Source organism: Nicotiana tabacum, chromosome 12, assembly GCF_000715075.1.
Source record: "Nicotiana tabacum cultivar K326 chromosome 12, ASM71507v2, whole genome shotgun sequence".
In the NCBI taxonomy this organism is placed as follows: Eukaryota; Viridiplantae; Streptophyta; class Magnoliopsida; order Solanales; family Solanaceae; genus Nicotiana; species Nicotiana tabacum.
Window position 1 is genome coordinate 117,675,486 of NC_134091.1, and position 24,430 is coordinate 117,699,915.

General features: G+C 39.9%; 1 protein-coding gene across 1 annotated transcript; it reads left to right on the forward strand.

The window, feature by feature from the left end:
• Positions 1 to 12,499: 12,499 nt before the first annotated feature.
• LOC107821284 (plant UBX domain-containing protein 7-like) lies at positions 12,500 to 23,764 on the forward strand. Its single transcript, XM_016647714.2, has 10 exons — positions 12,500 to 12,802; positions 14,601 to 14,725; positions 15,199 to 15,312; positions 19,212 to 19,407; positions 20,442 to 20,519; positions 20,641 to 20,709; positions 21,898 to 22,041; positions 22,123 to 22,228; positions 22,679 to 22,941; positions 23,314 to 23,764. The coding sequence occupies exons 1-10, from the start codon at positions 12,701 to 12,703 to the stop codon at positions 23,476 to 23,478; spliced, it is 1,362 nt and encodes a 453-aa protein (XP_016503200.1). The 5' UTR covers positions 12,500 to 12,700; the 3' UTR covers positions 23,479 to 23,764.
• The last annotated feature ends 666 nt before the right edge of the window (positions 23,765 to 24,430 follow it).

The following is a 24,430-nucleotide window of genomic DNA, read 5'->3' on the forward strand; positions in this document are numbered from 1 at the left end:
ACAGAACGGAGCCAGCCATAGTGAGGTCAAATGAGCAAGAATCGGGGACTACTCCTGAAATTACTAAGATGCTCGAAGAGCTCACAAAGCAGATCGAAGCCAACGATAAAAAAGTAGAAACATATAAATCCAGGGTCGATCAGATCCCGGGGGCTCCACCAATGATAAAAAGGTTGGATTCCAAAAAATTCGTGCAAAAGCCTTTCCCTTCGAGTGCAGCCCCAAAACCAATCCCCAAAAAATTCCGTATGCCCGAAATTCCCAAATATAACGGAACGACCAACCCCAACGAACACGTCACCTCTTACACGTGTGCCATCAAGGGGAACGATTTAGAAGACGATGAAATCGAATTTGTGTTGTTAAAAAAATTCGGTGAGACCCTCTCGAAGGGAGCAATGATTTGGTATCACAACCTACCACCGAATTCCATCGACTCATTTGCCATGTTAGCAGATTCTTTTGTAAAGGCACACGTCGGTGCCATAAAAGTCGCAACAAGGAAATCAGACCTTTTCAACGTAAAACAAAGGGATAATGAAATGCTGAGGGATTTCGTGCCCCGATTTCAAATGGAACGCATGGAATCACCACCGGTCACAGACGATTGGGCCGTTCAAGCTTTCACCCAAGGGTTGAACGAGCGAAGTTCGATAGCATCATGTCGGCTGGAACAAAATTTGATCGAGTATCCAGCAATAACTTGGGCAGATATGCACAATCGATACCAATCAAAAATCAGGGTCAAAGATGACCAATTAGGAGCTCCTTCCGGATCAGTACATCCAAACAGGCCGGCTATTAAAAACCAAAAGGACATCGACATAGAGCCAAGGTCGAGCAGAGACCGATATCAACCATACACTGTTGATCGAAGGAACAATGGTTCGGGACGCAATTCCGCCTGGAACAATCGAGGAAGTGATCGAGGACAAAATTCTCGGGGATTTATGAGCAAGAATGGTTTTGACAAATATGCCGATCCTATAGAGGCACCTCGGTTATCGGAATATAACTTTAGCATCGATGCATTAGGCATTGTATCAGCAATCAGAAGAATCAAAGATACTAGGTGGCCCAGACCCATGCAAACCGATCTTTCCCAAAGAAACTCAAATTCGATGTGCAAATATCATGGTAGGCATAGCCACAAGACCGAGGATTGCAGGCAATTAAGGGAGGAGGTAGCCCGTCTATTCAACGAGGGCCACCTTCGAGAGTTCCTCAGTGATCGAGCCAAGAATCACTTCAGAGAAAGGGACGCCAACAGAAAAAATGAACAAGAGGAACCTCAACATATCATTCATATGATCATCGGTGGGGTCGATACTCTACATGGACACGTACTCAAACGCACTAAGGTACCGACCACTGGGGTAAAATGAACCCGAGATTATATGTCCGAAGGCACTTTATCATTCGACAATGAAGAAGCAGAAGGCATTTCTCAACCCCACAACGACGCTCTGGTAATTTCTATCCTATTAAGTAAAGTTCAAGTTAAGCGTGTTTTAGTGGATCTAGGTAGCTCTGCGAACATCATCCGATCGAGGGTCGTGGAGCAGCTCGGTCTGCAAAATCAAGTCGTGCCCGCAGCTCGGGTCCTAAACAGCTTCAATATGGCCAGTGAAACGACTAAAGGGGAGATTATTCTACCGGTGAACGTGGCTGGGACCATCCAAAATGTCACGCCCCAAAACCGAGGAGCGCGACCGGCGCTCAACCGAGTGAACCCGACCGAGCAAGCCTATTAGATTTCATTCTACCCAAACTCATCCATGAATAGAGATAATACATATTATCATTAATTAGACGAAAATGTATTCATGTCTACAATACTAATTCATTTCCAATTGTTTTATCATTTTTAAAGTCTCAAATGGACAAGTAATACATCCACAACATAACATAGTTTGTCTTTCCCCAGCACCAATACACAACCCACACTATGTCTACGGAGCCTCTATAGATAAAGAAGAGTATAATGATAATGCTGGCAACAAGGCCCCGACTATACCTCAAACAGGATACACAAGTACAAAAGATTCATGACCCCGGAATAAAGTGGGGCTCACCAAGTCAGCTGGAAAAAAGGTGCACTGCTATCACTGATCAATATCTCCTGCTGTGGAACCACCTGCATCTATTGAAAGATGCAGCGCCCCCGGCAAAAGGGACGTTAGTACCATTGAATAGTACTAGTATGTATAACTAAACACCCTCTCAATAGAATGACAATTAATACAAACAAGATTATCATAATATCAATGAAAGCCTTAATCAATATCAAACCTCAATTTAGGATCAAGACAGTGTTCAAATTAATTTTCGTATCTCACATTGGGAGATTTTTAGTATCGATATACCATTGTCTGCAATACCAGTGTTCACAATACCAATGCCACCGTACTTTTAGCACGGAGTTCGATCACGACCCGATCGGCTAGGCTATCTCATTAGAGAATCAACCACAATTACCATAAATACCAATACCACCGTAAATTTAGTACGGAGACCGATCACGACTGGATCGGCTAGGCCATCCATTAGGGACATCAACCACAATTACTCTCAATATCAATACCACCATTTTTAACATGGAGTCCGATCACGATCCGATCGGCTAGGCCATCTCATTAGAGACATCAACCACAATTTCTCTCAATATCAATTTCCAGCACAATTACCGCCATGTGTGTGGCATGGTGTCCGATCATGACCCGATCGGCTAAGCCGTCTTATTTGAGACATCAACTTTTTTATATCAATCATCGCATTTTATAATACTTTTACATCTTTTCATTTCATTGGCACTAGTGGCCATAATTATAAGATCATTCTTGGCACGTTGGCCATATTCAGTATTTCATGCTCACATTATCGATTTCAAATATCATCCTCATCATCAACAACAAACACAATTCAAATCAAAGTGTGTAGTACACAGGTGAGCAATTTAGAGTCTAATGCACATAGAGATATTTCAGAAAAATTTGGCATAATAGCCTTCATTTGAACTTGACTTAAAGTCGAAACATTATTAATGCACAGCCCATATTTTAACACATCCTCAATTGGTAAAATAACATTAATAGAGCATTTGTGATGCTTGTTGAACATATATCTTTCAACCCAAATCTTACTCGGAATAGCCAATTTCATAATGAATCACTCGGGACTTATATAATTTACATGAATATCGTGGGATTCAATTCTAAGAGAAGAGTTTAGCCAACATACCTCACTTGAGCTTCCTTACACTCTAAAATATTCCGGAATTCTTAGCAACTTCAATCTATTTTGAAAATATAACAAATTGAATCAAAATTAGGAAGATGATCACAGTTCTAGCTCATTTGAGCATTTTATCAAACACTAGATGTGCATTAAGGTTTCAAGGTCCTTTTATGGAGGATTTCATCATCCCACAACCCAACCTTTACCATTTTTAGCTCAACAATATTTCTACACCCTTTGATAATACATGCATGTAAAATAACCAACCCTCTTGCCCAGAAATTATCTTGCTTATTATCCATTTCTACACAAAATTCAAAATTGAGGGTTAGGGTGTAGAATCTTACCTCTAGGATGAAGACCTAGTGAGTTTCCCTTCTCAATCTTCCAAAACTTGGGCAAGAATTGAAGAACAATTATTGGAGAACACCTTCTCACTCTAGGGCACCCTTTCCCACTCTAAAATGTCAGATAATAGCTCAAAAATGACCCAAAGAGTGTATTTAACGAAATACGGTCGGGTTTTAAAAACCCAAAATTAGAGCTCCGGAACAAGGTATGCGATCGCATAACCGATATGCGGACTGCATATCGGTCGCATATTTGGTTACAAAATAGCCAAAAGAACTGCATGTGTATGCGGTCACTATGCGGTCCGCATAACTGTTATGCGGTCGCATAATGCACTGCATAACAGTTATGCGGTCGCATAGTCGACCGCATAGCTGCTTCCAAAATAGCCCTCACCTGCTCACTTCTGCGGCCATTATGCGGCCTGCAGAGTCATTATGCGGTCGCATAATGGACCGCATAAATGCACATTTCCGGCAAAAAATTTCCTTTACTTTCCCGTGCATTGTTCAACCCAAAAAGTCCAAGCCGCGGTGAGCAAGCTCGCCGCGAAGAATTTCTATAATCCTCAAACATGTAAGCCTAGTCCGGCACCATGAAACATTATTTTCTTTGGAAATTTTACTAGGCCTTACACTTAAGTACTTCGAAATTTTCCGGGGTGTTACACAAAATACCAAGTTCCACGTAATCAAGGGCGACATGAGGTACAATGCCCTACTTGGAAGGCCTTGGATCCACAATATGAGGGCAGTACCTTCGACTCTCCACCAAGTAATGAAATTCCTAACGTTGGACGGCATGAAAATAGTATACGGGGAACAACATGCTGCGAAGGAAATGTTTGCGGTCGATGAGGTAACACCGATATCAACACTATCAACCTCGAAAAGATCAAGCATTAAAGGTAAACGAGGAGTCAAATAGCAATCATAACCGCCAGTCTCGACCGAATCGGGGAAACAGGAAATAGAAGAAGAGGAGGAGGACTTTCTGACCCCTCAAACTTTTATTATCCCCGAAGATTCTGACGCCACCAAGTCAACGATCAAAGAACTGGAATAGGTTATATTGATCGAGCATCTGCCTGAGAGAAAGGTATACCTGGGAATGGAATTGACCCCCGAACTCAGGAAAAAACTTATTCAATTTCTTATTGATAACATAGATTATTTTGCTTTGTCCCATTTAGACATGGCAGGAATCCCACCGTCGATAACAACGCACCGGCTGATCTTGGACCCTAGGTTCAAACCGGTGAAGCAAAAAAGAAGACCTCAGTCCGAGATAAAGCACACATTTGTAAAGGACGAGATAACCAAACTTCTCAAAATAAGGTCGATTCGGGAAGTAAAATATCTCGAATGGTTAGCCAATGTAGTTGTAGTCCCTAAAAAGGGGAACAAACTTTGAATGTGTGTAGATTATAAAGATCTAAACAAGGCGTGCCCCAAAGATTCTTTTCCACTGCCTAACATCGATCGCATGATCGATGCCACAGACGGCCACGAGATCCTTACTTTTCTCGATGCCTATTCCGGGTACAATCAAATTCAAATGAACCCGGAGGACCGAGAAAAGATGTCATTTATCACCAAGTATGGAACATATTATTATAATGTAATGCCCTTTGGGCTAAAAATCCAGGAGCTACTTACCAACGCCTAGTGAATAAAATATTCGAAGAACAAATAGGTAAGTCAATTGAAGTTTATATTGATGACATGCTAGTTAAGTCCCTGCGCGTAGAGGACCATTTGACTCATTTGCAGGAGACGTTCGAGATTTTAAGGAAATACAACATGAAGCTCAACCCCAAGAAATGTGCTTTCGGGGTTGGTTCGGGCAAGTTCCTTGGCTTCATGGTATCGAATAGGGGAATCGAGATCAACCCCGATAAAATCAAAGCCATCGAAGACATCACCGTCGTGGATAGTGTAAAAGCAGTGCATAAGCTAATCGGACGGATAACTGCCTTAGGCCGATTCATTTCGAGGTCGTCGGATCGAAGCCACAGATTCTTCTCTCTACTCAAAAAGAAGAACGATTTTGCCTGGACCCCGGAATGCCAATAGGCATTAGAACGATTGAAGTGATACCTGTCGAGCCCACCACTGCTTCACACTCCAAAGACAGATGAGAAACTTTACTTATACTTGGCGGTATCAGAAATCGCGGTAAGTGGCGTCCTAGTTCGAGAAGAGCAAGGTACGTAATTTCCTGTTTATTATGTAAGTCGGACCTTAGGAGAAGCAGAGACTAGATATCCACACTTAGAGAAATTGGCACTTGCACTAATAAGCGCCTCTAGGAAGTTAAGACCATACTTTTAATGTCACAACTCACCCCATATGCGTTTTAACCACTTACCCACTTCATAATATTTTACACAGGTAAAGCTAAGTTCATTTTATTTATGACTGAATATTTCTCTAAATGGGTTGAAGCACAGACGTTCGAGAAAGTGAAAGAAAAAAAGCTTATAGAATTCATCTGGGATCACATCGTGTGTCGATTTGGGATACCTGCATAAATAGCATGTGACAATGGTAAGCAATTTATCGGCAGTAAAGTGACAAAATTTCTCGAAGACCATAAAATAAAAAGGATATTGTCAACACTGTATCACCCTAGTGGGAACGGACAGGCTGAATCGACAAACAAGACCATCATCCAAAACCTGAAGAAAAGGTTGAACGAAGCTAAAGGGAAATGGAGAAAAAATCTGCCCGAAGTCCTTTGGGCATATCGAACAACATCGAAGTCCAGTACGGGGGCAACTCCGTTTTCCTTAGTGTATGGCTCCGAAGTCTTAATTCCAGTCAGAGAACCCAGCGCAAGGTTTCGACATACATCGGTGGAATCGAACCACGAGGCTATGAATACTAGCCTTGAATTATTAGATGAAAAATGAGAAGCGGCACTTGTCCGAATGGCTGCAAAAAAGCAACGAATCGAAAGGTACTACAATAGAAGAACCAACCTCCGCCACTTCGAGGTCGGGAACTTAGTCCTCTAAGGAAGATCACCATCAACACTCGAGATCCTAATGAAGGAAAGCTCGGCCCGAATTGGGAAGGACCCTATCAAGTCCTTGATATAGTCGGAAAGGGGTCTTATAAACTAGGAACGATGGATGGCAAACCATTATCGAACAACTGGAACATATCACTTCTCAAACGATATTATTGTTAAGGTATGATTTTCTCCCTTCTTATATATATATATATATATATATATATATATATATATATATATATATATATATATATATATATATATATATATATATATATATATATATATATATATATTCGATGCTAACTCATTGTAGGAGTTCAACCAAAGACATCGAGACCTCAGGTTTTAAAGTACGTGTTGCACTCTTTTCCCTTAGATCGGCTTTTATCCTAACTGGGTTTTTCCGGCGAGGTTTTTAACGAGGCAACAACTATATGCTACCTGAGGACAATTCAATAGTATCCAAGGCTTCTTTACAATAAACCTCGAATACTAGGAGGGCTTTACAATCAAATAAATCGAGTTCGGTACAAGATAGTTATTTCATATCAAATTAATGTCAAGCAGGGTCTCGATAGGGAAAAAGTGTAAGGGCCAAATGGTCAAAACGAACCATGCCCGCATAGTTTTGCTCGAGCCATGGCACATGTATAATGACTTATAAATAGAAACTTCTTCTTTATCGTTACCACGTATTTTGAAAAGTTCGTTCTACTTCATGATTCAAACAGGCCTAAGGGTTATCTTACGTCGAGTTCGAACAATCACTCGCTCGACCATAAAGCCTACGGGCTATCTCACTTCAAGTTCGAGCAATCACTCACTCGACCATTAAGCCTAAGGGCTATCTTACTTCGAGTTCGAGCAATCACTCACTCGACCATAAAGCCTACGGGCTATCTTACTTCGAGTTCGAGCAATCAGTCACTCGACCATAAAGCCTACGGGCTATGATACTTCGAGTTCGAGAAATCACTCACTCGACTATTAAGCCTAAGGGCTATCTTACTTCGAGTTCGAGCAATTACTCACTCAACCATTAAGCCTAAAGGCTATCTTACTTCGAGTTCGAACAACCACTCACTCGACCATAAAGCCTACGGGCTATCTTACTTCGAGTTTGAGCAATCACTCACTCGATCATAAAGTCTACGGGCTACGAAGCTTCGAGTTCGAGCAATCACTCACTCGACTATTAAGCCTAAGGGCTATCTTACTTTGAGTTCAAACAATCACTCACTCAGCCATAAAGCCTACGGGCTACGATACTTCGAGTTCAAGCAATCACTCACTCGACTATTAAGCCTAAGAGCTATCTTACTTCGAGTTCGAACAATTACTCACTCGACTATTAAGCCTAAGGGCTATCTTACTTCGAGTTCGAACAATCACTCACTCGACCATAAAAGCCTACGGGCTACAATACTTCGAGTTCGAGCAATCACTCACTCGACTATTAAGCCTAAGGGCTATCTTACTTCGAGTTCGAGCAACCACTCACTCGACCATAAAGCCCACAAAATACAATACTCTGAGTTCGATTTCGGGCAATCACTCACTCGACTATTAAGCATAAGGGCTACTTTACTTAAAGTTCGAGCAAACACTCACTAAACTATAAAGCCTAAGGGCCACTCATACTTCGAGTTCAAGCAAGTATCAGTTATAAAGACTACAAAGTCTGAATTCAATCAAAATTGCCTAAAGCCTCAAACTTATGAACATTTTCATAAGGCACAAGTAAAACAAAATCTTCACTAGGCAGAAAAGAAAATAGAGACAAGTTGGGAAAAGAAAAGACCTTTATATATATGATGATGTTTACAAAATGTCTGATCAGGACCTTACACAAAAAGATCAAAATAAGAAAAACCCTAATTATTTACAGGAGCAGTCTTTTCTTCATCGGGCTCATCCCCACTCTTAGACCCGCTCTTGCTCCCGTCATCGTCATCGTCATCATCATCATCATCATCGGAGGCCAAGGCCCCATCATCGGCTTCAAGCTTTCTTGCCGTTGTTATCTCTTCAGTAAGATAGAAGCCTCGAGCATGTATCTTCTCGAGGGTTTCTCTCCGAGATTGGCATTTGGCAAATTCGGCAATCCAATGTGCTCGAGTTCAAGCGGTCTCGGCTACCTCTCTCGCATGTGATTGAGCGACTTCAGCATCGGCCCGATAAACAGCCACAAATGCGTCTGCATCGTCCTTTGTCTTTTTAGCCTTGGCAAGTTTAGAAGCCAACCGAGCCTCGAGCTCCTCTGTTTTCCTTACTTGAACCAAGCTTTTTTCCTTCAGACTTTGAAGTCGACTTTTGGCCGATGATAATTGGGCTCGGGCAGCCTCTTTCTCTGCAGCAAAGCTGTCCATATTTCCTTTCCATTTCAAGGACTCCGCCTTTATCACATCGACCTCCTCACGGAGTTTCCCGATCATCTCAAGCTTTTACTGTAGCTGTGAGACCGAACGATTAGCCATCATTCCAGTATCGAGCCCATAAGCTTTTAATAGTATCATTACCTGCTCGGACAGATCAGTCTGATCTTGGTGAGCTTTGGCCAACTCAGCTCGGAGGTCCTTGATTTCCTCTCCCCTTTGCCCTAAGAGGAGTTTAAGGGCATTCCTCTCCTCCGAGACCCATTGGAGGTCGGCCTCGTATCGACGCAACTCAGCTCGGGATCGAGAACATGCTTCTAGATGAGCTGTCATGGCCTATGAAGAAAGAAGAAACGAAGTAAGAAAAGAAAAACAGACATAAGAGATAATACCAACAAAATAATTTAAGGCTTACCTGATTCAAAGCCTTCTGCACTCCGTGAAAAAGATCTGATGTATCACTAGTGCCGGTAGCGTCCTCGACACCGATAAACATGTCACATAAAGGATCCTCTCCCTCATGAGGCCTGTCTAGTTTAAGGGCCCCCAAAGCTTGGGCTTCCCGAATCGCCCCTTCGGAAAAAGCAGAAAAGGAGGTCGAGTCTTCGATTGCTGCTGCCCCAAGTGAGTCACTTGAGGCGTTCTCTTCGGTTCGAAGAGATTCCAGGACAGCCCCCTCAGACATATCCCCCATCTGTTGGCTTTGTTGGGAAGCATCCTCGATCTCCAATGACTCAGGGACTCTGTCCGAATCTTTATCCGATATATCCTCAGTTCGAGGCGGAACCTTATAAACCACCATCGATCCAGCTGTCTGTGGATCATCGGTGGTTTTCTTCGCTCAGGCCACCAGTACGAACCCATCGTCTTTTTCTTCCTCATCTTCATCGATCCAGCTGACTTACGATTCGACCTTGCCTTCGGTTTTGGATTTTCGGAAGTAGAGGCCCTTTTTCTCTTATTTCCCTTCGCCGGTTTAGAAATCGGGGCCGAGGCTTCTTCCTCGCCGGACAGGGGCCTCAAAACTGCATCTCTGCCTAGGCCTACACACAAGAAAATCAGTTGAGTATGTGGAAAATGTTTCGTTCGAACTTTCAAAGACATGAGAAATAGGCTTACCATGATTTTTGGCCTCCCATCGGCCCTTTGCCAAATCACGCCACGAACGTTCGGCGTATGTAGAGGTCAAAGCTAGGGCCCGAACCCAGCTTTTAAGGTCGGGAACGGCAACGGGCATCCAAGGAACCACTGCATCACAAAAGAGATATCGGCAAGAGAGAAACAGAGAGACAATGCGATAGGGAATAAGTAGCAAAATTACACTTACGCTTCATATTCCACTCTTCGGGGAATGGCATCTTTTCGGCTGGGATCAGGTCCGAAGTCTTCACTCGAATAAACCTGCTCATCCAACCTCGATTCTTGTCCTCGTCTATGCTCGAGAACATTACCTTGGTAGCCCGGCGTTGAAGTTTTATTAATCCACCTCGAAAGAGGCGGGGACTATACAATATAATAAGATGATCGAGGGTGAAAGGCATCCCCTCGATCTTGTTTGCAAAGAAACGGATCAGAATAACGATCCGCCAAAAAGAAGGATGAATCTAGCCTAGAGTTATTCGGTATTGACGACAAAAATCGATGATAACAAGGTCGAAAGGTCCTAACGTAAAAGGGTAAGTATACACACTTAAGAACCCTTCCACGTGGGTGGTAATATCTTTGTCGGGAGCCGGAATTACCACTTCCTTATTATCCCAGTTGCAACCTGTCTTTAAATGTACAAGTTGTTTTTTTGTTATCGAGCATAAATACCTCGATACCGGCTCACACCGACCGAGAACCAACGAGCCTTTATCAACCTTAAAATCGGAGGTGAGAAGATACGTTCCGGGAACACACTCCTCAGGCCGTGGCTCCACTGGTGTTTTATCGGTGGCGGGCTATGAAGAAGAAGCCTCTTCCTTTTTAGGGACGATTTTTGATGTTTTCACCATTTTTTGAGTTTAGGAGAAGGAAATAAAGAAGATATGGTGTTTCAAAGAAAGATTTTGAAGTAAAAACCACAGAAGGAAAGTTTCACACTCACAAACGAATTCAGAAGGTATGAGAAAATGCTTAGGAATTTTTGAGATCAGAAGATGTAAAAGTGATTAATGGTGAAAAAAAGAGATATTTATAGGCTGAGCGGTGGCGGTTCAATATCGGTAATGGCCGACCATCGTCTGACACACATTAAATGCCTCGGTAAACTGAACCGACGAGACAACTATCACGTACGTCACGATTGAACTCGATGCAAACGTCAGTATATATCTAATCATACCGTTGATAAATCATATCGTTTCTCGTTACTTCCTTCCCGAAAAACTAGGGGACTATCTGTATACGGTCAAAACCGATTAGTCCGTCGTACGGATTGGTCGAGATGATAATACTTTGATTGAAGAGCGTCTGCGTAATATCAGTTTGAGGTCCGAAGTAAGGTTATCAAGTTTCGAGTTCTAAGACTGATCAATGACAAAGCTCGGTATCATTATCGAGCTCGTATCCAAATCGAACTACGAGGCAATGCGAAATTGTCGAGCTTAAGACGCATAGACCGACCGACACCGACTCCGAATTAATACCGGACTCCGAGTCAGAATCGAGCTCGAGTCAAGATTGAGGGCTCGAGTCAGTACCGAGCTCGAATCAATATCGAGCTCACAGGCAAGAGCCATTGCAACTGCACTAGGGGAGAGAATACTGGCGGAAATTAGGGAAAAACTAATTTATCATGGTTCCCCACTATGTATTTTTTATTATATCTAAAGCGAGATCTCCACTATAAAAGGGATGATTATTGTTTCTGTAAGGCATCAACACATTCACACATTGTAACAAAAGACTACTTCTCATATTGAAAAATCAATCCTTTGAGCTCTTTTACTTTATCTTATCTAGTTTATCCATTTTTCTCCTTTCTACCGTTTTTATCTTTCATTCTTATAGTCAAGATTGTATATTTCTATATCTTTTTACGATTTTGTATCAAGTTGTACCACATACCCTTAGAACTATATACAAATTCGATTCTATCCGATTTTTCGGATAAACAATTACATTTACTAAACTTTCTTTAAAGCACTAAAGTGCAAGTCATATTTTATATTTCAAGCTCTATCGTTTTTCAGTAAAGTTCGGTGGATCTTAGCAAACATACGTACGACGAATACAAATTAAGTGTTGAGATAAAGAAAGTGATTGAACTTATCATTTTCATTTTGCTAACAAAAATGGAGTAACATTTTAAAAGTACAAGCATGTTAAGAACACTATCAAATACTAGTAGAAAGCTAACAAGACAAATATAAAAATAAAATAAAAAATCAAACAGCATTTAGAGTATTGGGCATTCAAATTAATATTAATATATATATAGTAATAAAATTACAAGGGAGCTTTCTGTAATTAGAACAAAAATCAGTGGAGGTATACGTAAATTTAAACATGATAATAATAATTTCTTTTCCGAGCCGAAGAAGGAACGAACAGACTCATATATCAAAACCCCACCCCCCGCCAAAAAAAAATAAAAAAATCCCACCTCCTCACCTTCTTCATAGATACTCAATCGGTGCGTTGCAGAAGAAATCTACAAAATTCATCAAAGTTAGGGTTTAATTTTTCTCTTTCTAAAACTTAACAGCCGGAAAGTTGAAGAGAGAGAAGCAATGGACGGCGTAATGTCTGCGACGGACCAGCAGATTTTAGTTTCGTCTTTCCTTGAAATCGCCGTCGGTCAAACCGCCGATACTGCCCGTCAGTTCCTCCAGGTTCTAAAAATACCTCTTTTAATATTATAATGTATGTGTTTTACTTTCTGTACAGTAGTAGTAGATCGATGATTTAAGTCTCGCCTATCTCGCCTATGGTGTAGTTCGAGTTAAAGAGAGTAGTGAACTAGCATAATTTTATGTTAGTTTCGAACTTTTTCCTACTTGTATATAAAAGATTTTTCCCCAGCATTATCGTGTTGAGATAAAATTAATGTTTTTGAGCTTTAATTTTTGTTCTAGGTGATTTTAATTAAATCTTATCTATTAAAGATCCAAGCTTTATGATGAAGAATTTATTTACTTATCAAAAGAAAGAAATAAAGATTCGAGCTTTGCACAAAAGGGTGTGGCGTAGTGGACAATGAAGTGAGGTAAACCATGAGGTCTCAAGTTCAATTCCTAGCGAAGGCAAAAACATGCATCTACCTAAGTCTTGGTGGACAGAGTCACGCGGGACCTATGCTGGTTGGAGTAGCAAGTATCCCATGGAACATTCGAGATACACCAAGCTGGCTTAGACACCACCGTCATAAAAAAGATACAACAACAACAACCCAGTATAATTCCACTAGTGGGGTATGGGGAGGGTAGTGTGTACGCAGACCTTACCCCTACCCTGGGGTAGAGAGGTTGTTTCCAATAGACCCTCGGCTCCCTCCCTCCGAGAACTCCCACCTTGCTCTTGGGGTGACTCGAGCTCACAACCTCTTGGTTGGAAGTGGAGGGTGCTCACCACTAGAGCAACCCACTCTTGTCGGTCATAAAAAAGATAAAGATATAAAAAATAGGAAAAAGATTCGAGCTTTATAAAGAAGAATGTTCGCTGTTAATGGCTCAGGAGTGACTCCATGATGGATTTACGGCACAAAAGATTAGCTTAAAATTGGACTGAAATTGCTTTATTTTCGTTCTTGAACCTGTAAGTGTATGATGTTTTCCGTAAGGTGTGTTTTTATTTTTGGATTAGATTGTGGCTTTAGGCCCGTAGAACTCGTTAATGAACAAAGTTAATAGTTAGAGTATATACAGATTTGAGATTTGGAATAATAACTTAATGATCCTTCTTCCATTTATAATAGCAACCGATGGATAAAGTTAGCAGCTTTGGGGCATGTGCTAGTCGAAGGATGTATGTAGGTTGAGGTGCTCGCGGCCTTGTCCACCGTTACGGAAAATAGAAGAATTATCACCTTTGGGGCCTAGAGTTTATGCTATGATGTGTGCCCATTATTACGTCCTGTCTTTATCTTGTTACTCAAATATGAGATCCTGTCAATCTTGTGGAAGTTAAATGAATTTAGGGGTTTTCTTTTGTTTCGGCAAAGCATGTACAACTTTTAGGACAGAAACTAGATGGATGAGACTTGTATATTAGATTTGGTAAATTTGCTTACGGTTATATCAATTGAGCTCTTCCATTCAGTTGGACCTTCTGATTCTGTATCACAGTCAAATTAATTTCCTCAAGCTTTGGTGACAACTTAGTTTGGGATCTTTTAGTTATTGGGGTGTGAAGATACATTTATTTCATGTATTGGTAATAAGACGAGTCAATGGGTGGAAAAGTAAGCAGATAGTGAAACGCTGAGTAGGTAGAGGGTTTTATTGCTATTGATGGCATTGTCATTTGCTTGATTTTAGCTATTTTTTGGCTCTTGTTGCATCTTGTTTTCATCAGGGGCCTATGCAGAACATTTATTTATGGTCAATTGGAATTGATGATTTTTCTCCTTTTTGGTAATTTTTAGTGCCTAGTTACTATAAGGTGGAGATTGTAAATATTCTGTGCGCGCAGGCAACAAGCTGGAAGCTTGACGAAGCAATTCAGCTTTTCTACATCGGAAATGAGGCGGGGGCTGCAGCATCTTTTAATTCTCCGCAATTGGGAAATGATGCACTTCTTGGTGGTTCGAGCTTGAGGTATTTTAAATATAGATACACCCTGTGATCTTTCTATTTTAGTTATTCTTTTGTCCTTTTTAATAGTGTTGTCAAAGGCTCATTTGAGGCGCGATTAAGCCCTAAAGCTCAAAAAAACTCAGAGTATGCGCTTCGTCTCACTTAGGCTGCGCTTCAATATAGGCAAAGCACTAAGGCAGGCGCCTCATTGCCCATAAGTTCTATGTTAATAGAGCGGTAAAAAACAATAAATATAATTGGCAAAAAGATATATTAATTGTTAAGGAAATCATTATGAATAAAATTGTAACTTTTTTCTTGCATATATGTTTTTATTTTTTTCGTTGCACCTTTCTAAACTAAAACCCACACTTCAATTGTGCTTTGCGCTTAAAGATTTGATAGACCCGAAGCGCTTTTTAACGCTTTTCGCCCTTGACAACACTGCTTTTTAATTACTTTCTCTATCTTTGCAATTTTTGTGTTTGGTCCAGTGGAGCTGTGAAGGAGTCCGCAGACAACAGCTGGGGACAAGGCGATGGAGATGATATACGACCACCTTTACCTGTAAAAAGGGAAGTTCTTTATGACAATGCGGTACTATATGGGTATGCTATTCTACTCATGCTTCTGAATCTACTCACTTGTACTGTATTGTGAGCCTTTTGTTTTTGTTGTTTTCTCATTCTATTTCATTCTCATGTTTTTACTGGAGTTAGCATGGTCATTTTATGTAATAGCAACTACGGCCTTAAATTCCATGTGCTAGAAAATATGAAGAACATGAGGTTTGAGGAAGCTGTAAAATCAGTACACGTCCGCTGGAGAAAACTTTTATCCTCACTGTAGGAGTAAGATGCTCTTTTTTTAATGTGCCCCCAAGGCTTAGTTCGAGTGGCGAAGGTTGAAGGACTTGTGACTTTGCCCTTAGGTCACAGGTTCAAGCCCTGTGTCACGTGAACTAAGCCTGGTATAAGTGGAGAAGGTTAGAGGGCATGCTCATTATCCCCGAGTTTCGAAGGCTGTCAGGTTGGCTGCAGACAAATTTCTCTCATAAAAAAAATGCTCTTTCTTAATGCCTGGGCAAATTGATCAATATTTTGTTTGTTTTTAAATTTTTCTTTATTTGGGTTGAAGCAAGGGACTTGTTCATCCTCCTCAATCTTAGACTAGATTCTTCCTCTTCCTTTTGTCCTTATCAAAAAAAAAAAACTGAGGACCTCTTTTTATTGTTTTATGCCGGATGTGTTGGTGAACCCAAAAATGCTCGCCACCACTAAGGACTGAAATTCACTTCAGCACCTAATGTTATTCGGTTAAGCATTGAAGAGTAAGAAGCTGCAATTAGCAATTACTTAATTCAAAACTGTTTCCTTTCAATGCTCCTAGTCCGCATGAAAGTCTACCAAGATCAGGGTCCTCAAGCACAAGCTTACATTTTAGATTCAAAAGGGAGTAAGAGAGGAAGGAGAAACAGTGTTTGGTTAAGTTGTACTTTTTGTTACGTTCAATTTAAGTCTAAAGTTTAAAAATGCTTGCGGGAAAAAAACTGCACTATACCAAAAGTTTGATTTTGGAAGTTGTTTAAGCATAATAATTACGAACATTTTCTTATTATAAACGAAAACAAGTAAATTGAACCAGACAAAGTCTTTGTTATTCTGTCTTAGAATTACTCTTTTTCTTCATATTTTTTCCGTCACACCAATCCTCTAGGTTCGATAGAGCAATCTTCCTCCCTTTATTGTTTTTTTAAAAGATGAAGTAAGGTGTTTATTAATAAAAGGCATCAAGAAGATGCAGAGTTACAAAAGACAAAAGCACTAGAGCACAAAATCAAAAAATTGATCAAAGCTAATTACAGGAGTTAAGTTAGTCCAGCAAAAAAAATTAAGCAGACAACTAGCTTTAAGAGAGTGAGTTGGAGTTGAGATCCCATCAAAACATCTATGATTCCCTTCATTCCACAAGCACCAAAGAATAACTGCAGGGATCATCACCCAGATCTCTTGATAGTCTGTCAACTCTCCATAGGCTCCAGCTTGCATATGTTCATCAACGTGCTGTGGCATGACCCAGTGAATGCCAAAGAAAAATAGAACATATTCCATAGATCCTTAGCCACTCTACAATGCAAGAACAGGTGGCGGACTCTGAACTGCTTTGACACATATAGTATCTATTAACCAATTTAAATCCCCCTATGTTGAGATTGTCTTGTGTTAAGCATGCTTCCTTAAGAGCAATCCAGCTGAAGCAAATGACCTTAGTAGGCACTTTGGTCTTCCAGATTAGCTTCCAAGGCCAGAAGTCAATTATCTGATTCTGAGAACTTAATAGCTGGTAGCATTCCTTCACAGTGAAAAGGCTGTTGTCTCCCCAAATCAGTCCGTCAGTTTTGGTTTCAGCAATGATGCACCTCTCTACACTAGCTAGTAATTCCAACACGCTATCTATCTCCATTCCCGAACATATCTTCTGAATAATACATTCCAGTTGTTCCCACATCTGTTTTGAGCAATAGAGGAATTCTTATCTTGGGAAATCTGGAATAAATTTGGGTATACCTCCATGAGTGAAATATAGTTTAATCATTATCCTTCCAGAAACTAATGTTCAAACCATTCCCAGCTTTGAAAGATACCTGCTCAAAGAATTCATTTCCCAGCTTGCTGATGTGCTGCCAGGAACCAACCCCATGAGATGACGTAGATGTTTTTGTTCTCCAGTTGTCCCTTCTACCATGTTTAGCAACAATTACTTTTTCCAAAGGCTTGTCTCATCTGTACCGAACCTCCATAACCATTTCATGAGCAGACTTTTGTTGTGTAAGGCCAAGTCTCTAATACCCAGTCCTCCATTTTTAGATTAAGTGACTTTGGACCGCTTGACGAGATGGTATTTGTGGGAGCTGCTGTTTCCTTCCCAGAGAAAGTCTCTCCTGATCTTGTCTAGCTTCTTAAGTACCTCGCTAGGGATGGGAAATAATGACATGTAGTAAGTGGGGATGCTATCAAGGACACTATTGATGAGAGTTAATCTCCCTCCCATGGAAAGATACTGCATCTGCCAAGCTGCCAGTCTCTTTTTAAACTTTCCAATGATCCCGTTCCAGATTTCAGTATTCTTGTATTTGGCTCCAGGGGGGAGACCTAGATAGGTGGTAGGGAGTGACCCAATTGTACAACCCATAATGTTAGACAGTTCCTCTAAATTAGGCACATCATTTACTGGGTACATGACACTTTTCATCATGTTGATATGTAAACCTGATAGTGCTTCAAAGAGGAGAAGTGTTAAATTCAAATACAATAATTGTGATGTTACAGCATCACAATAGATGAGTGTATCATCAGCATATAGCAAGTGTGACACTGTGACTAAGTTCCCAGGATTAGTACCCGTATTGAATCCCTGAATCCACTGCAGTTATTTGGTCTTATCCAACATTTTGCTCAGACCTTCCATTGCTATAATGAACAAAAAAGGGAGAGGGGATCTCCTTGTCTGATCCCTTTTTGAGGAGAGAAGAAACCCACTGGACCCCTATTGACTATCACTGAGTATTTCACAGTTGAGATGCTGAATCCGACCCATCTTATCCATCTGTCTCCAAATCCCATTTTCCCAAGTATAGAGATGAGATAGGACCGGTTGAGTTGGTCAAATGCTTTTTCTATGTCAAGCTTGCACATCACACCAGGTTCACGACATTCCTCCCTATATTGTTTCTGGCTTTAATATTTTGCATCTCCACTCAACTTTTTGGGGTTAGGGGATATGGTTTCTTCCCGAAATTATGTCTTCACTGTACATTCCAACACTCGTCAGCCACAACAAACTTGGAGATTTTAGGTTAATCTTTGGCTTCCAATGTAGGAGAAGCTTAAATCATCTTTATCAAAAGAAAGCTCAAATCATTGTTCTTCTACATATGGAAATAAGATGCATTTGCCTAATAGAATTACTCAAAATTACAATAAGGATCAGGCTGGTTGCAGTAGTTCAGGATTGTAGTTCTCTGCTTGTTGTGTTGCACAAGAATTGTTATAAATTCTTGTCTTATGTGAGGCATCATAGAGTTTCTCATATAGATATTTATCCAGGCGAAAATGTGTTTCCTCATTATTATAGATATTTAGCACTCAGAATAATTGATGCTACTCATAAATTCAGACCTACTGTGGTCCTCTTCATGTCTTTCTCTTTTCATTATTATGGTTTTGATGCGACCAAAGTACTATGAACTGTCTACCTTTTTCACAGATGGTACAGCTCTTTCTTTCCAATTTTTTCAGTATCTGGAGTGCGAATGCATGATGTATATGCACTTAGATATCAAAACTTGCTAATTGACTGTCTTGACAAAGAATACTAGCAGTTGTGTGCATAGCTTATCTATACTATTTTGCCATTTTCATTTTCTAATTTTCTTTCTAAAGGATGTTTTCCCCCATTCATTTGTACCCTTATTTTGTTGAATTGATTTTCCTGTGTTGTTCTTTAGTTCATCAGGAGTGGGAGGTTCATCACGTGAACCTCGATTAGTAGTTCCCTTCCGCAATTTTGAGGAGGAAATGAAGCGTCCTGGAGTTTGGGAGGCAGAGAAACGTTCTATTTCTACAGCAGATGCTGCTCAAGACAATCTTGCTTCTTTGTATCGTCCTCCTTTTGCCTTGATGTACCATGGGCCTTTTGAGAAGGTAAATGGACCTTCTTACCGGAAAGATTTGTTGCTCAGTTTCCTGCTTCACTAAGTACTTTATTTGTTTCTGTGGTGATTTTCCTTGCTCTTGTTGCTCTTGCGAGGGTTTTTCTTGATTTATACTTTTAAAGTTTATGCAGTCTGTTCTGGCAACTAGTGAGTAGAGAGGTTGCAAATTTATATGTTAGCCAAAGAACCTTATTATTTTGTGGCATTTTAAAAGTCAAAACTAAGTAACAAAAAGTTATTCCCTTCACAACTTATGATGATGTTTGGTTACTTGTGTTCCTTTGATTAAGTAGAGGGTGGTTAACAAAGTAACTTCGAATCTTGTTGGATTTGGTTTTTCGTAGATGTTAGACGTAAACTTTTCTTCTTATTATTTTATTTGCTTCTACCACTGCTTATTTACTTTTTATCTTATCGTAGTAGCCATATTCTTTTAATAGTAATGTCATGGGTCAACGGATCTTTTATTCTTTTTTTGGTTGGTTAAAGAGTATTTGCATTAATAACGAAAAACACAAACCATATACCTTACTTTATCAATACCTTATAAAAAAAAAACCTTATTTTATCCACAAAAAATACGAAAAACACAACCCATATACTATATATTGTAATGTAGGAAGTCCTACAAAAACAAGTGTCTGGCCACAAACAACAGCCTACTATCTGTACGAATGGGGATATTTTGAAGCTTCAAAAATAGAGAAAGTTCTATGAAATGGGTATAATTTATTCATTTTAAAAGGACAAGTAAGTTGAATAGCAATCTCTATTAATGTTCTGGAGGCCTAGTACTAGTACTGTATTGAATTGATTCTTAACCCATTTGTTTTATGCCTATCAAGCTGGTTGTTCTAAACTGTGGAAAAGAGCAAAATCTTGTGGTCAATGGTTGCTTGTCACTTTTTAACCCAGTTACTTTGTATTGTACTTCATTGTGATATTGTTACTAATGGGAGTACATTACCTATATTGCTGTGTTCCTTGGTGGATACTGTTTCCCTGAATAATCTGTAATTGCAGGCGAAAGATGCTGCTAGAGCGCAGAACAAATGGCTCTTGGTGAATATGCAATCCACACGAGAATTCAGCTCACATATGGTAGTCTCTTAACATCTCCCCCTTTAACTGAAAATGTTGGGAACATAGAAGCTGACACAATATTTCTTTTCCTTGTTACGTTTTTTGGCTCACTTTTGGTTTGTGTAACCTGCTTTTGAAGCTTAACCGAGACACTTGGGCTAATGAGGCTGTTGCTCAAACTATCAAAAGTAACTTCATCTTCTGGCAGGTTGGTGCTACTTTTTTCTTTCTTTTAAACTAGCTCTATAGTCAGAATGCATGCAGTTTTACCTGTGTGTCTGATCTCTTATTTGTCTACATTAATCAAGGACTTGTTTCATTGGCTCTTTACCAGTTATGGTTCTCTACACATGACGCTGACCTTTTGACAATGTTGCCATTATGTGTAACTAGTTTATTTGCTAGATATATCCTCCAGAGGTCACTAAATTTGTTAGAATTACTTGTGCTGAAATCTGATAGAAATTTGGCTCCGTTTGTTGTCATGTTAGACGACTTGAAATGAATCTTCTGGTCTTGAAAGAAAGAAGAAGAATAAGAGATTATATGGCTACTTTTACGCATGTAATGCCAATGTGACTGACCATAGTGCCAGGTTTTATCTGTCCATTCTAAGTTTGAAATACATGAGCTTCTTTAGCCTTGAGCTTGGACAGGGAAAGAAAGCAAGTAAAAAATATGGTTCTGCACTCACTCAAAGGAACACATGGCATGCAGTCCTTACACTTCTGATGGTGCCTGGGTGAATGGTTGGAATTAGATGAGGACACGATCCCAAATACATCTGTGACAACTTTGATGTCGTAAGCTAGCAGCTAGAAATAAGACCACCAATGGGTATGTAAGTTGATGTTAGTCTGGTTTCCAAGTTAAACCTTAATGGACTAGCCTACATGGTAAGATCGAAGAGTCAGATTTTTTTAGAGAACTTGAAAATAATTATTAGTATGAGTAACTTTGTCTTGATAGACTAAATGGACCTATGAACTTATTCATTCAGAGGGCAAAGTTTCAATTAATAGATCCATGCTGCACATCTGGCCGGTAAAATCTTGTCACAATCTTGGATTCATACTTGAAAGAGCTGATGGGGGAACCAGAGTACTATGTGGAAAATGTAAAAATGACAGAAAGGATTAAGCAGGCTGGGCTGTCTCCTTTGTTCTATTTGGGGGTGATTTTGTGGAGGGGTTACTAAATTACTGTCATTTTACTGGATGTCCCCAGGGGGACTAAATTACGCTATCGTTTTATTGGCTGCATGATTCTGAAAGGAGTTGCTTGGTGACTTTTGTGTTTTTCCTTATTTTTTTTGGTCCGAGTCAAGATTGGTTAAAAACTCTTAGAATCTCTTTTGTGCTTCACTCACTGTTCTTTTTTGCTTGTTTACATGCAGGTGTATGATGATACTGAGGAGGGCAGCAAAGTTTGCACTTACTACAAGTTAGATTCTATGCCTGTCGTGTTGGTACTTGATCCTATAACAGGTCAAAAGATGCGTTCTTGGCGTGGAATGGTTCAGCCAGAAACTTTGCTAGAGGTTTGTTGTTTTTTCTTTTGCCTTGTTATATTTGCCTACATAACTTGTAGGATTTGAGTAACTTTTTGTGTGCTGATGCAGGATCTCATATCTTTCATGGATGCTAGCCCCTCAGAATATCATGTTAATCTTTCTCATAAACGACCTAGAGAAACTCCTCAGGCACCTCGTCAACCTCAACCTCAGAGTAAGTTCAATGTTTTTAATGCTGTTACCTCAGAGTAAGTTTAATGTTTTTAATACTGTTTAGTCTCTCTGCTGTTTGATGCTAGCTGTTGGGGGGGGGGGGTATACAAAGAAAAAGGTTTTGGTGTTCTCGGAAGAGCTATATATTTTAAAGGCAAAATGAAACTTTTTGGTGAGGTGACACTCCAGATTCATAATATGGCCTCAAAACACAGATCATATTCGAAGTCTCTATCTCTTTCATCCTGATTTAAACCTTATCGTGCAATGAGTTGCGTCTGTGGTCCACCTTAGCCAAACACGTCTTCATTTTGACCAACTACACAATATTGAGCATGTCTCACCGCCACCTCCACGCAATGAAAAGTAGAAAAGAAAATAGGAAACATAAGAGTCAGATGCCGTACCAAATACAGATTGAACCTCATTTATAAGGCTTTGTTATGTGCAGATGAAATTGGAGAAGAGGACGAAGAACTACAACGAGCATTGGCAGCCTCTATGGAAGGCATAGAAGATCCTGGTGCAGTTGCCTCTAAAGAAACTAATGAAGCCAATGATGATGGAGAAGAGAAGCACTTGATAAAGAAGCCTTCTTATCCTTCTTTACCTGAAGAACCCAAGGGTGACAGGACCCTCCTCTGCAGAGTTGCAATTCGCTTTCCTGATGGTCGCAGGCTTCAAAGGAATTTCTTACGAACTGACTCAATTAAGGTAAAGCTTTATTTCTTTTTTCTGTTCTATAGAGCTGATGCCTCTCAAGCTTGACCTGTGGTTTATTCTGATTTAATCTTCCAGAAGCCAGTCTTGTAGGCTAACATGTCAACTTCTCCCCTTTGATATGAAGAATACTCTTGGCATATAGAGATATAAATTCTGCTTAAATAATACTGCATAAGATACTTACATTAAGAGAAGTCAACTCTCCTTAGCTCACGTGGATACAGCTTCTTAGTTAGATTTAATGTTATCTACATAATGCAAGAAAAGTGAACTACATCTGATAAAGGCACAACATTCTTTTGCCTGTATGATTATTTGGAGTCCTTGGAATGCAGCTGCCTTATTGGTCTTCTCTCTTTTCAGCTGCTATGGTCCTTCTGTTCTACTCAGCTTGAGGAAGCCGAGACAAGGCCATTTCGATTTACTCAAGCTATCCCAGGCGCATCGAAGTTTTTGGAGTACGATAGCAACATAACCTTTGAGGAATCAGGTCTTGCCAATTCTATTATTTCATTCACTTGGGAGTGAACCGATGGATTTACATAATGATGTAAATCTGACATTTTATTTATGACCACTGGGCAAGGATGTCGATCATAGATCCTACTGGTCGAGTGCTTTCTGCCTTTTCTACTTACCAACAAAAAAAAAAAACTTTCTGCCTTTTTTCTTTTCCGTTATTTTGCCTTAAATTATAGTATCTTGGCTTTGGAAGTTGTATAAGATGCTATTAAAGTTTGTACATTTTGTTAAACATGTACATAATTATGATAAGTTCTTGGTGTCTAGTATTATGTCAATTTTATCACTCCAACCTTGTTATGCTATTGGTAGTTCATTTTTTTTTTTACTTTGGACTAAATATTGTTTTGCATTCTCCTTGGGTGAGAACCTGGAGTAATAGATGTTTAAGACGAGTGCCTATTGTTCTGAGCGAGGGCAACTGGCTCTTTAGTGCCCGTAACTTTTTCGATACCATTATATAGCTTTAATTTTTTGTTTTATTGATAATTGTAAGGGAGGGAGGAAGTGCACAAGATTTCTTATTAAGGTTGTGTTTTGAAAATATTTATAACATTCGCGAGCTAAATAATTATTAAGTATCTGATCTTTGCAATTTGGTTCTCCTCATTTCACTTTCTTCCTATTAAACGGAAAAGTGGGAAAACTTGACTTTCTTCAAATTTATTGTGACAATAAAGGGCCCCTGGTTTAGTTTCAGGATCTTATTTCCTTACGTGTTTTTTGGGTATAATCATCTAGCATTCGGAATTCAATTGTCTGACTAATTCAGATTTGTGCTACTTAGAATTCATTTAATGGAGATTTGATCCGTATCAAGTTTTTCCATGGTTAAGTTGGGGGATCCCAATCATCCCGAACACATCCTATGATGGTATTGGCTCCACTTTTACAATAAAAATCGTAACTTATGGAAAAGAAACTATTAACAAAATGTGTTTCTACCCTACTCAATCTT